At 37.7% G+C, this 14,596-nt stretch overlaps 1 protein-coding gene across 1 annotated transcript in view; it reads right to left on the bottom strand.

The window, feature by feature from the left end:
- Positions 1-12,854, bottom strand: part of GABRA5 (gamma-aminobutyric acid type A receptor subunit alpha5) — a 73,586-nt gene extending 60,732 nt beyond the window's left edge. The window contains exon 1 of the mRNA XM_032226618.1: positions 12,769-12,854. Coding sequence (XP_032082509.1) covers positions 12,769-12,854 — 86 coding nt within the window. The remainder of the gene's footprint in view (positions 1-12,768) is intronic.
- Between the last annotated feature and the right edge of the window lie 1,742 nt (positions 12,855-14,596).

Raw genomic sequence — 14,596 nt, forward strand, 5'->3', positions numbered from 1 at the left:
GGGGAGAGAGGAAAGATATATTTCTATGAGGAAATATTAAGATTGCTAAAGCTCGTGTTCCTTTACTCTACATACACCTTTATGTTCTCTGTTTTTCTGAATACATAGATTGTTGAATTACCAAAGATAAAGAATCCAAGTTAGTGAGAAAAGAAAAATTGCAATGGTTCCATTTCTACCTGACACTTTCTGATGAAATCCTTTATTACTTAAACAGCTAATGCTTTGCAGAGTTTCCTTGTAATTTTAATTCTATTTTTGGCTCAGTATAAGAAACAATTAGACCAGTGTTTCCCAACCTTGGCAACCTGAAGATGCCGGACTTCAACTCCCAGAATTCCCCAGCCAGCGAAGGCTGGCTGGGGAATTCTGGGAGTTGAAGTCCGGACATCTTCAGGTTGCCAAGGTTGGGAAACACTGAATTAGACAACAAAAAAAAAGAACAAAAACAAAACAGGAAGAGGAGGTGTGACCTAGAATACTTTAATGATTTCCCATGCTTAATTCAGCTTTTTAGTTTTGACCAATTTAGTGAAATAACACTTACAGGGAGATACCTTTGTTTGATCCAGCACATATCCATGCAAAATATGTTAACACATTTTTTAAAAAGGTTATTTACCTAAGAAAAAATAATTGAATTCTAAAGCGGTATGGTTTTCATCCAACTACCAGGATTAATTGATGAAAAGGTTTTAGAGTGAATATAACATTGTTCTGATAAAACAATACCAATTCACATGGAAGCATTTGGTATATATGAATCTTATCTTATCCCACCATAAACAAATATTATGTACCCAACAGTTATTCACTTACGTTAAGGTGACCAGATTTTCAGATTGGTAAAGAGGGACACCTTTGACCGGGGGGGGGGGGGGGGGGCTTGATTAAAAATTTTATACGGAGCAACACAAATTTTCATACAACGCAAAAATAGTATTGTAATTTTTTTTTATTTCAACATAACTACAATTCACAAATATAAATTGTAACTCTTGCCAAACATCAACAGTTTGATCATGTGACCATGAGGATGCTGCAACGGTTGCTAAGTGTAAAATGGTCGCTAAGTGTGAAAATGGTCGCTAAGTGTGAAAAATGGTCATCAGTCGCTTTTTTCAATGCCATTGTAACTTTGGTCACTATACCACCTTTCTTGCCACAGTTCTTAAGTGAATAACTGCAGCTGATAAGTTAGTAACATAAGTGAATCTGGTTTCCCCATTTGTCTTTGTCAAAAGGCAATTAAAATTACCCAAGGACACTGAAACCATCATAAATACCAATCTGTTGCCAAACATCAAAATTTTGATCGCTTGACCATGAGGATGCTACAATGGTCGCTAAGTGGGAAAATGGTCACTAAGTGGGAAAATGGTCATCAGTCACTTTTTTCAATGCCATTGTAACTTTGGTCACTATACTACCTTTCTTGCCACAGTTCTTAAGTGAATAACTGCAGCTGGTATTTTGTATTTTGGATAGAATCTTTTTTAAAATAGTCTAAGACAATTTAAAAAAAGAATCCACACAGAATAAATTGAAGTAAAACATTTCAAAGTATTGTGCATAGAATTTTTAAAAATGGTTTCACTTCAATTTATTTTGGATAGAATCTTTTTTTAAATAGTCTAAGACAATTTAAAAAAAGAATCCACACAGAATAAAACTTTTAAAAAATCCTATGCACAATAAAATATTATTTTAAAATACATTAAAAAATAAAAGAAAAAACCCAGCTCACTTACCAGCAGGCACAAGTGAGCACTCCAAGTCAATCCAGAATGATATAGATGTTAATACAAAGAACTGAGCAAATTAAAATGGTGAAATTAGTCAGGGAAATATTTTTCAAAGAAACTTTGCCACCATTTTTTTCCACATGAGCCGACCTCCAACCTCCATGCCCCTTCCCTCCAGAAAATCCAGGAAGTAATACTCGTGGCTTCTCTAGCCAAGTATTTCCTGCAACTCTATGGTACTTGGTCATTTTTTCTTATAAAATGAGGTAAAAGGGGCGGGGGGGGTCCGTTTTGTTGCTTTAACGTTTTAATATCTTCAGTGAAAGTACTGAGACAGAGAGAGAGGTTAGACAGAGTGTCTTTTGTCTTGCCCCGGTTAGGATTTCTTAAGCAAATCCACTGGGCTTTCAACATGAAGCCAGAAAATCGGGACTTTTTAAAAATGCCCCAGGAAATTGTTTATAACAAACAATTATTAACAATTGTTTATAACAAATTGTTATAAATCGTGACTGTCCCGCTGAAATTGGGACATCTGGTCACCTTAACTTACGTGCAGGCAAACTTACAAAGAAAAAAAGCTGTTTCAAATATTGAATTCAGTATGAGAACATATCAATTGAACAGAATTAGAAGGGAATGATTCATACAGAATGCACACAAGGGGGCATGCACATAATTCTCCAGTTTAATGTACACGTGCATAGTTGTCAATGGAAGGTGAGACAAACTGAATTCAGAAGGTCATTGGATGTCTGACTAACATAATGTTGTTTGATATTATTAGTCACAGATTCATGTCAGCAGCTAACCCTCACTTCAAAATATAATGAAGTGATAAATCACTCTTTAGATCACTGCTCAAAGTTTACCTATGGTGGCTACACCATATCTGGTATTGTCTCAAGGTGGCGCCTAAGCCTTTCACAACCTAACCAACTCAAACAGAGACTATTTGTTTCATTTTAATGATCAACATATTCTCCAGCAACTGAGACATAAAACGGAGAATCCTGTAAAATGTTCCTTAGTCAGAACTGTTTCCCTGAGCAAAGACTGCACTTCTCTAAAGTAAATTCTGGATGGAAAACCCAAGGATAAGGTTCAAACAAAGATTTCTCATAAATTCCATTTTATTGCTCCATTGTATTGCTATTCTATACCACTTCCCAAATCTCACGTGTCTTTGACCCGATATAGGAATGCTAAAAAGTAAGAATATCAAGGAAGAAATGTATCTCTGTTATCCCCACAACAAACTCATGACCGGGATGGGAAATTCATTTTCCCAAAGGGCCACACGAGAAACTGGGAATGCTGTGGAGGCCCAGCATGCCCAATCCCCAGTGCTACCACTACTCTGCTCTTCCCCACCACTGAAGCTGCTGCCGCCACATCGATACCATGCCCCCACCATTGATGCTACCTCATACTGCCCCACCAATGCTGGCCAGGTTGGGGCCGTCTGAGGGCTGTAAAATGCCCAGGTCTGTTCATGAGGGTTGAGCAGGCTACTGACAGGGACCAAAAATAGAAGATGAGTCTGGAGCCCAAAGGGATGTATTGCATTATTTTGCTATAATATTTAGCTACAATGAGATAAGTGAAATTGGTAAAGTTTTGTTGAATTGAAAAAAGCAAACAGTTTGCTCATATCATATAAAATGCGTTGGATCTTTTAGTTGCAGATTTGTCACTTAAATGTTTAAAACATCACCAAGTGTTTTAATTATCTACAGGTAATTCTCAATTTACAACCACAGAATTTCCATTGCTAGGCAAGGTGATTGTTAACTGAGATGCATCCAATTTTACAGCCTTTTTTGTGCAGTTGTTACATCAACCACGTGGTTAAGTAAATCTGGCTTTCCCCCTTGACTTTGTTGGAAGCTGATCTTGAAGATCGCAAATGGTGATCACGTGACTCAACAAGGTTGCAAACCTTCATAAATACATGCTGGCTGTTAAACACCTGAATTTTGATCACATACCCTTGGGGATGCTGCGACGGTCATAAGTACAAGGAGCAGTCGTAAGTAACATTTTTCAGTGCTGTTGTAATATTGAAAGTCACTAAACAAATGGTTGTAAGTTGAGGATTATCTGCAATTCCTTCAGAGGCTTCTCCTAGCGGGCTTCTTTCATAAATGCCACTAAAATTAATCAGTTGCTTTAGACTTCAAGATAAATGTTGGTTCTGAAGAAAATTCTCTTTACTACAGATGCTTTTCCAGCAATATGGAAACAGGGACAATATTTACTATAGGGTACTGTTCTGACCCTCCTCCGACCGGTGAGTCACGCAGACACAAGCTTACTGTTAGCCACACTTTATTCACAGTAATTACTCACAGACAAGACATTGGCAGCAACCCAGACTCCCACAAATAAGAGATACACACAAGAGCTTCTCCAGCCTATATAACGGTTGTGTCCTGCAAAAGGTCTCCTCCCAAAGTCTCTTCTTATATACTCTCTTGGGAGGAGCCAAATCACAACCACCTGGGCCTGATTATTTCCTATGAGCCTGTCTCTGTAATTGCTGCCTTCCCTTCTCCGCCCTTCTCTGCTGGGCGTCAGGGACCAACTCCCTCTGACTTTCACTGCCTGAGGGGCCTCCTGGTGGCCAACCAGCCTTTCTGGTCCCTGCTCGGATTCTGAACCCTGCCCAGGGTCCTCCACATCTTCCAGAGCCGACTCATAGGGTCCCTCGCTATTGGAATCTGTCGGCAGCTCCAACGGCTCCTGCTGAGCCACAACAGGGTATCACATTTCTGCAATTGTGTCAGGAACCTCTCCTACCAATGAGGCATTGTGAAAATTATTGGAAAAGTTTTGCTTTTAATGACTTTGTTGCTAACATAAAAGTAAAATAAACAGCAGAGGTCACTTTTTAAAATATGTGTTTTAGAGATATGTATGTAACCCACAGTATGTAACAGAGCCAGTATGATTGGCCTTGAAAAAAGCTAAGGCAGGGTTGGTCATGGCTGGGCTCAGATCCAGAACTAAAAGCTTACTAGGAAGTGGAAAAAAAACCCCATATATTCTGAGAAAAAGGCCATGACAAACTACTCCCATGTTGTTGCCAAGAAAATTACAAGAAATGTCTGTGTAGTCACCAGGAGTTGACATCACCTAAGTTATTGGTTTTTTTTTAATAGCCTGAAGCAGACTAGTATTTTTAAGAAAGAAGCTTCCACAAAACATTGCTTATCAGCGGAGAGGAATAACCATATGTATAACTTGATTATTGCTTTTGGTGAAATATAGTTTGCAGGTTTTTAACCAATTTTTAAAAATGTGAAAACTTTCTAATTTAAGGTCATTTAAAATATAATAATTCCTTATGAAAACTCAAAAATCTCCATTCGAATTTTTTTGAGATTTTTTTGAAATTCACTGATTAATCAGTATTTCTCATCTTCACATGCTTTACTGAAGTAAAGAAAAAAAACAAACCAGGAAATTATCCAAGATAAATAAATTTCATGGGCTAATGGGTAGCCTGGCTCTACCAGTTAAATTATATCTTTCTCTCTCTTATTCTTCCGGCATCCAAAGGCCAGCCTCAAGGTGTGTAAAATCAGTTAGGCTTTGTCACCCATTGCTTTGAAGGAAGTTAGATGTTGCCAGAATTGATGCAAAGGCAATCGAGGCAGAATCGACAGCGGATTTCTTACCAATAGAGATTTATGCCAATTCAAGAGCACTTCATCCCAGCAATGAGTGAAGGACTACTGGGATAAAGAAAAAATGGTGTCTTGCTTTTTTGAAGCACTTCTTTCTAATTCTTTCTTTTTCCCTCTATCATGAAAATTAAAATTAAAGCTTCCTTGCATGTTTTGTTTTCCTGCAAAGGACTAGTACAGATGACTGCTGCTAGTTCTTTGCAGCAAAAAATACAAAATTGCTAAAACAATAGCAATTCACACATTACTGTGTATTTTTCTGTTTGTTAATACTAATTTCATATCCAATTCATGATTGTCATACTGATTATTTCTCATAAATTAGAAGAAAAGATCCAAGTGCAAAATGACCTGGATATGCATCAGAATTAAGTCATGGGAGATCTGTCCAAGAAGAAAGATCTATTTGTAGATCACTATTCTGATCTCTTCTTTATGACAAAATATTACACATACAGATCTAGAAAAGCATATCTATCCTCAAAACCTTCATCGGATTCATTTCTCCTCTAAAATCAACAGAATTCTAGGTCACCTTAAGGCAGAATCTTTACTTTGCTCTTGCTTCATAAACACCCAGGGAACATCTGTTTTATGCATGAAATATCTCTATGGCGTGGAAAAGTGGAAAGTTAGATTGGTGAATGTTTATGTTTCTAATTTTTCCACAGAGAGACAACTTACATAGGAGTAATCATGTAGGTTGATTATAACAGGGACAGCAAAATATATGTGACACATTAAAGGCTACTCAACATAGTTTGCAATTATTCAGTTAATCATCAGGATAACAGGGCCAAATAAGTTTGCTCACAACATATCTTAGATATAGGCACCAGAAGACCTTCAAAGGTTGCCTTGCGTTGTATATTTTTATGGGAAATATAATTAGAATTTGAAAGGCTTTTTTGTTACATATTCACACAATGAATTTTTTTAATCTCTTCTTTTCATATACTCTTTTTCTTCTATGTCATTTTCTCCCCTACTGCTTATAAGTGAACCACTCTGAAAATTTGTTCTGTGAGATGATAAATGATAGATAGATAGATAGATAGATAGATAGATAGATAGATAGATAGATAGATAGATAGATAGATAGATAGATAGATAGGCAGGCAGGCAGGCAGGCAGGCAGGCAGGCAGGCAGGCAGGCAGGCAGGCAGGCAGGCAGGCAGGCAGGCAGGCAGACAGACAGACAGACAGACAGACAAGAGAAAGGGGCATTTTAGTGTACTTTGTATATTATTCACTGTCTAATCTCCAATCTTTCTAAGTAGGGATGAGAATATATTGCTGGGCATTATTTTGCCTCCTTCCTTTATTGTCATGAAACTTAGATGCCATTCTTGTTCCAAATGAATTTGTGTGTAGATGCCCACCCCTGAAAACATAATCAAAACCTACCAGTATTGAATGAGGTAAATTTTCTTGTATGGTGGACAATAAAAGAGTTAAGTAATTAGCTGGAAATTTCAGGGCTAGCAAATTTTATTGATCCTCAAAACTAAAGCCATAAAAATGTTCCTAACCTCCAGTTTTAGACATAGAGGTTTGGGATAAGGAGGAATGCTTTTTTAATGCAGAGACATACCTAACACAAAGTCGATATGTGTACTTACACAGATAGTTGCTTAGGTATAAATGTAGGACCCATGTTTAGATATAGGTATAGATATAGACCCAGGAACTCTTCTTCTGCTCATTTCCAAATAGGAAAATCTTGGCAGCAAGAAATTCAGCTTTCAATCCAAAGTTCTTTACTTCTTCATCAATATTTCTGCAGCAATGTCAAGTCAATATAAACTTCCAAGGGAGATCTGTACCTTTCTAAGACCTCCTTTGGTCCACTCACCAAGGGAGGTCTTAAAAAGGTACAGATGTCTCAAGTACAGATGTGCATGATTATGTCCATAAAGTCTCCAAGAATCAAATTCAACTTGAAGGCTTTACCTTTATAGACATGCCACATATAGTTTTGCTAGAGTTTGTGGTGCCTTGAAAATAAAACATTTGGAAAGCAGTAGAGCAGCAGCTTCGAATCTTCAACTATATTTTCAACTACACCAACCTTAAAATGGTATGTTAATGACCTTCTACGTAAGTCAATGGAAGGTTAAGTAAAAAAGAAAACCATTCAAACTACCACAACAACAAAAAAACCACCTAAAAGGACTATTTTGATTCTTGCTTGCTACTGTCGGTGTTGAGTTGGCAGGTTATCAAATGTGGCAGTTTAACAGCACTGAACATGTTAATATTCTTATGCCCAAGTCCAGACAAGATTGCTGTTATATATAATTACTGTGCTTTAGTTTTGCATGATAACTAATGTAGAGACACCCTAGATACAAGCATGCCACATGGAGATTACATCCATGCAGCTTTTTAGCAGAATTATGAAAATAATTTATTACTGCCTTCTTCCAGGAAACATTGAAACAATAAATAGGTGAACTAACAGACATAAGATTTCCTAAGATTGCCCCATTTAGGTACTAACCAGGATCAACCCTGCTTAGCTTCCAAAATCACCCAACACAAACTTGGTGGTAGCTTTTGCTGAGGCCTTTATGATAAATCAAAATTGATTAATAACTTTTATTTTAATTGCTATAATATTAAACTTAACTAAAACAAATATGGAGATTTTTTCTAGTGTTAATAAATCAGTGTTCATAAAATTAATAGTTAGCATATATGTTTTAAATCTATAACACACTCTGATTTCTTTTTCCAAAGCATTTATTTATTTCCAGAACTTGTACTTTACTGCTTTTCTATCCTAATTGTTAAAATAGGCTATCCCACAGCGCACACATTCACCTATGAAATAAAGAAGGCATTTCCACTTACTACAAAAGAAAACAAAAAAAGAAATCATATATTCCATTGCTTACAATATATTGGTTTTCTGTTTACTACTTTTACAAAATACACCATAAAACAAAAAGTAATTACTGAAATGTCAGGATGTGATAAATGGACACAATTGGTGTCAACTGGTGTATTGAAAATGCTGCTTCAATTTATCAAAGCAACCCTTATGAAGATCTATATGGCTTTTCTATGGAATCCCCAAATAATTCTCAAGGTAGTTACTAAACTGCAGCTAAAAAGAGAACCAAATTCCTTGGCTCAGTTACGCAAACTTTCACAAACTCCTGCATTGCTCAATTGCGCATCAGAATTGTCTATAGCCAACAATGCAGTGCATGGAGGATTTCACTCCTGGAGTGGATGAAGAGGAGCTGTTTGGCAAATGTTATCCATTTAAAAATGATTTTGCTAAAAACTTTTAAGGACAAATAACATACACTATAATTGCCTAGCTCTGCCAAGCTGATAAAATACTGAAAAGCCTCACTTCCTTTTACTGTTCTTTGAAAAAAAATGTTTATCAAAACTTACGCAAGGACACTTTTAACTCTTTTATTTAGGAATCAATCTTAACTCCTGGTGACTGCCTGGCCAACACTCTGCAATTTTCTTGGCAAGATTTCAGAAGTGTCATTGCCTGCTTCCTAGTGTAAGAGAAAGTGACTACCCCAAGGTCACCTAGTTTGCTTTGTGCCTAAGGTTGAACTAGAATTCACAGTCTCCTAGTTTCTATCCTGATGCCTTTACCACTATACCAAACTGACTCTCAGTATACTTAGAGGGAATTAGGAATAATCTGTTACATTTCTTATTATGAATAAATATATTTGTTATCATATTAACAGTGCTACATACTCCAAAACAGTATCAGATTTTAACATCACCCAGAAAATGTTTGCTTCTATTAAAAATGGTTTAATGGACTGTTTCAGCAAAAAATGTTACTATATTGTTCTACAATTTTAAATCAACTGCTCCTTGTCCAGCCTTGAGCAGCTATTGTCAATAATCATTATTATTCTAGTTTTTAAGATTTGTTCTTGAAATTTGTCAACCATATACAAATGTCCTCTATTTTAATTTCTTTTGACGAAGTACACTCATAAGAACAAATTGTTCAACACTCCAATTGATTTTAAGTATGGTAAATGTACTCGTTTAAAATAAAAAAGATATTCAAATAGTGAAGTGGAAGACAAATCAAAATCTCCTTTCTGTACTTATTTTGCCTTTTTAATGGTCACAGCAGCTAACGATTAAAATCAGTACAAAACTCAAAGTTATGACTTCTTGTAACATATCTTAGTAATAATAGTTTGGGGAGCTGCAATGAACACTTGATAGACACTTCTAACCTTCAGTTTCAGGTTAGATAAAATGACCATTAAATCAAAGCATTTTTCTAATAACATAATGCCAACAGTATGAACAGGATGTGGTTTATTAGTCTTTCTGGTTTGGGGGACAAACATATTATTGTCTCTGGACCACAGCTCACCTCAGACCAATCTTCCTGAACTTCATTCATTTTGCTTTTTCACTGATATATTTTTCTCTTGAGAACCAGTTTCTTGTCCAGTTACTGTATTTCTTTTAAGCCCATGTTTTATTACATGTATCCCTTCTCAGTCGCTGGACAAATGAAAGATGACTCTCCTTGCAAGAATATAACCAAGCAATCAGACCAATAAACTATATACAACTGGGACCACTGATGCCAGTTGAATAAGGACATCGCACCTAGGTGCACTAACGATAGAAACTGTTGCTTGATCTCACGATGGCTCATTTCACTAACTCTCAAACAGAAGCTTTCTAATAGGCTTCCACTGAAACAATAGTACTCAGCCACTTGACTTTTGTTCTATCTACTTTCATTTGGAACATGTAATACCACCAGCTGAAAAGCCACAGGACAAGTCAGGTACAATGAAAATATGTTTACCCTTTCAAATGATCTAGAAGGTATCAAGTGATCTTTATTATAACATTATTCTTTTAAACTATGATTTCCACTAACTAGTGAAAAAAGGATTTCTTTTAAAATTAAAAGCTCTTCAATATATTTCTCATTAAAACATAAATTTCTACTAAAATTCTTCAGATTATAAAAAAGCCCACTCAAGATCCTCCTGCTAAAAATGACAGCAAAAGTAGGAACACTTTAAAGATTGTCATTTTCTTTTCTATCACACAATTAAAGTATTCTCTAAGGGGTTTGTGACAAGCATCAATGTAGAGAAAAATGAAAAGTACCTGAAAAGAAAGGAGACAAGGAAAAGGGGAAAGAGGAAAGAGGAGATTGTTTAAAGCAATTAGAAAAAACTTGGTTATTTCACAGCCCCCAGTCCACATCCAGTCCTGTCCAGCCCACAGGAGGTTAATCAGAGATTAGAAATCAGTATAAATAAGAATACACCATGCACGCAATACAACTGCATTGCTTTATTCCGAAGGCGACTGCTACTTTTTTTTTCAAATTTACATATATGCACACCTACACACCTTCACTGTAATGTATTGGTCCTATTGGTTTGGTCCTCCACAACAATCCCAGTTTCACAAGTGAGCCCTAGGGAAAATTAACTGCCCATCCTTAACTTAGAACATTTTATGTTAACTTACAGAAGAGTCCCAAACATATCTAATTAGAACTACATCACAGTATTACAATTTTTTGCAACATTCCTTTTAGGTAGATCAAAGTGACCCCAGAATTTAAGTGTGTACAGATAGTCCTCGACTTACAACCACAATTGAGCCCAAAATTTATATTGCTAGGTGAAAAATGTGTTAAGTGAGTTTTGCCCCATTTTATGACATTTTTGTCACATTGATAACTGAATCACTGCAGTTGTTAAATTAGTAACAGGTTTGTTAAGTGAATTTGGTTTCCCCATTGACTTCGCTGGTCAGCAGGTTGCAAAGATTGATCACATGACACCAGGATACTGCAACCCTCATAAATGTGAGTCAGATGTCAAGCATCCACATATAAATCACATGACCATGGGGATGCTGCAATGGTCATAAGTGTAGAAAATGGCCATAAGTCACTTTGTAACTTCAAACAGTCACTAAATGAATTGTTGTAAATTGAGGACTATCTATATTGAGATCTACTAACATCATTTGCTTAAGGCTTATTTGTTTTAATTATTGAGAAAGGCAATGGCAAGTCATTTTTGGAAAACTTTGCCAAGAAAACTGCAGAGACTTATCTAGGCAATCTCTGACAATCGGAAATGAATGAACAAAATAAGAAAAATTAGTGCTTGCTGCACAATATTACAACCTCCTTCCCTCAACCTAAAGCTTGACATTTGGCAACACTTTTCCACCCAGATGATTTATATGGTAGCACTAACTTTTGTAATCCCAATGCAGTAAAATACTGGAATGCATACCTAAGGTGTCTTAACCAGAAATCAGTGAATAGCTACTTTACAATCCCACAAATCATTCACGTTTACACCTGTCCTAGGCAAAACTCAACAAAATTCACTGTTCTATACATAAAACACTAATTCTCAGTCATTAAGCCTTTGTCTTCTTACAATTTCCATGCCTTGTAGCCAATCTTTGTCCTATCCCCAAGGAAATAATCCTGATTCCGGAGAAGTGGATAGAAATGCCCTCAACAGAAGGAAGTTGTTCCATTGGTATTTCTTTGGTATCCTCATTATAGTGATTTATTCCATCTCTGTCCCATACTGTTTTCATAATCATTACAGTAATACATTGTGGGAGAACAGAGCAGAGAGAAACTGGGCCAGATGTAACTGCATCGAAAGCTTGGAAACCACCAGCGCTCACCACCAGAACAGAAAGTGCATTTATAAGCAACTGTCACTAGTAGGCAACAAGTGAAGGATAAGCTACTAAAACATCTACTAACAAAACTTGTAACCATTTGCTGAATAAGTAGAATGGCCATATAAATATTTTAAATGAATAAAAATAAAAAAATGTGATACATTTATTCAGAGAACATGCATTATTTGGTAATGTGTCCATTTCCTTTCTGGACAGGATGGAAGTTGGAGAGGAAGCAAATAAGAAGTCATACTATTCTGTTTGCTATAACTTCCAAAATACAGACTACCTACTAATTAACTAACACTTTGTTTCTAATAGATACCATAAGCTACATCAAACAATGTTGTAGTAGCAATACTAACACATATTTTATTTGATATCACATAGTTATATGAATTACGGTATATCCGACTTGCAGAATATACCCATCTTATTGCTGTTTTACAGTTGAAAAAAACAATAAATGGTTTGTCCCAAATATAACACTCTGCCACTGATGGTCATACAAGATATTAGGATATTTTCCCTTAGATTTTTATTTTTAAAGAAGCCTTGGTTTTTATTTGTATTAAAATAAAAAGAAAACTTTGAAATGCTTCAGTTTGGCAAAAACTCATTTAGTGAATACTTACCCAAAATGACTGACTAAATCCATGGAAATACAAAGAAGAAAGCAGTTTTTGATCATGATAAAATCAGGAAGCATCCCATTGTCCATTCCCAATGAAATTGTTAACAGAATTGGTTGACTTTGTTGGAGTGTGCCTTTATCACCTTTGTTCTGGAGCTGCACGAAATAAAAGTGGTCCATTGTAAATGCTTAGTTCAATGCAATTAATATGCTAGATTTCAAGCAAAACATACTACAGCATTTGTCCAATCAATCAAGGGTCTATTCAAGATACCTGGATGACCAAACCAGACCAAGATGATGTAAGTCCCATCGTATTTGAAAGATCCATATATTAATGAAATCACCTGGTTTGCCTGAATCCCAAGTACAATTGGATCTTTGGGGCTACAGCTTGTTACTCTACCTAGATGAGTATCCAGACATACGATATAAAAGTTATTTCTTATTCACATCAATCAGGCAAATAAGAAATACACCCTTTTCTGATTGGAACATCTGTTTCTATGGAATGGCTGTTTAATCCATCCCATGTCTCTTTCTTTCTGTATGGATGCCGTGTGTGTGTGTGTGTGTGTGTGTGTGTGTGTGTGTGTGTGCGCGCGCGCGCGCGCACACACACACACACTACAAAAAAATCATTCTTTTGTCTTACTTATTTTCTCTGTTTTAAAAAGGTGGCTCATCTGTCCAGATATTCAGGATGCCAACATACAGCTCTGTCTTAAATAAAACAAAGGCCATATTGGTATTTGCCTTACCAATGTATGACATAGGAAGGGCGGGGAAAGGAGAAAAGGACAATACCTGATCCCAAAATTGAGTGGCATTGCTTCTGTACTTGTTGGATCCATAAGGGGCAGACTAATTGTAACTGGGTTGCTCAGAAACATCTTAATGGCTCCAGAATTGTCATAGGTTGCTGGAGACACTATGTACTGAATGCCAGGGATGTGTGCCTGAACGGTTTTTTTTTTTTTTAAGTGATGTGGCAGCCATCAATCCCTGGAAATCGTCAAGTGACAACAGAGATTGATGGAAGGACTCGGCCTCGCTTAAAATTAAAACAAAACGCTTTTCCGAGCAGGATTACTTGACGAAGACGTTGCCTCGTTTAGAAACCACCTCCAGTTCTCTGCCGCCTTCACACTCTGGAATCGTGGATAGATGCCTTCATACACACACCCACACATACACACCCGCGCTCTGCTTCACGGGCACCCCTTTTCCCCCTCCCCCCTTCAATCCCTCTCCCTCGGCCAGAGGAAGAGGGCTTTGCAGAACCGCAGCCTTCCTAGCCTTCTTTCCTAGCACTCACCCGCCTCTCGCCAGAGCCCTGGATGATCCCCCCTCCTCGGGTTATGCTCTCAAAATCTCTCCAACGGCCCCCTTCCTCCAGCCAATAGGAACGCACCTCCTCGGACCGACCGGGAACGGGCTGGGCCCGCGGCCAGATCCAGTCGCACAGTCCGGTTGGCAGCTTTTGGGTATCCTGCGGTTGCACCTGCTGTTGCTGCTGTTGCACCCCAGCGCCCAGCGCTGCAATGAAGATTCTCGGACGGCTCCCTCTTCCCGCCCGCCAACCTCCCTCAGCCCCCGCAGGCGCTCCCAACTCCTACAAACTCCTGCAGAAGTGCAACTCGCGGAGGGTCGCCGCCATCCCCGAGGGCGGCCCGGCTGCGCTCCCCTTCTGCAAAGCGCAAAGCGCTCCCCTCACTCGCCCCGACCAAACTTCCCTTGCCCTTCCTTCTCACCATCCGGAACGTCGAAGAGACCCCCAGCTGGTCAAGGGACTGGCCCCTTCGAAAGCCAAACGGCCCTTTGGAGAA

The sequence above is a fragment of the Thamnophis elegans genome, chromosome 11 (genome assembly GCF_009769535.1).
Source record: "Thamnophis elegans isolate rThaEle1 chromosome 11, rThaEle1.pri, whole genome shotgun sequence".
In the NCBI taxonomy this organism is placed as follows: Eukaryota; Metazoa; Chordata; class Lepidosauria; order Squamata; family Colubridae; genus Thamnophis; species Thamnophis elegans.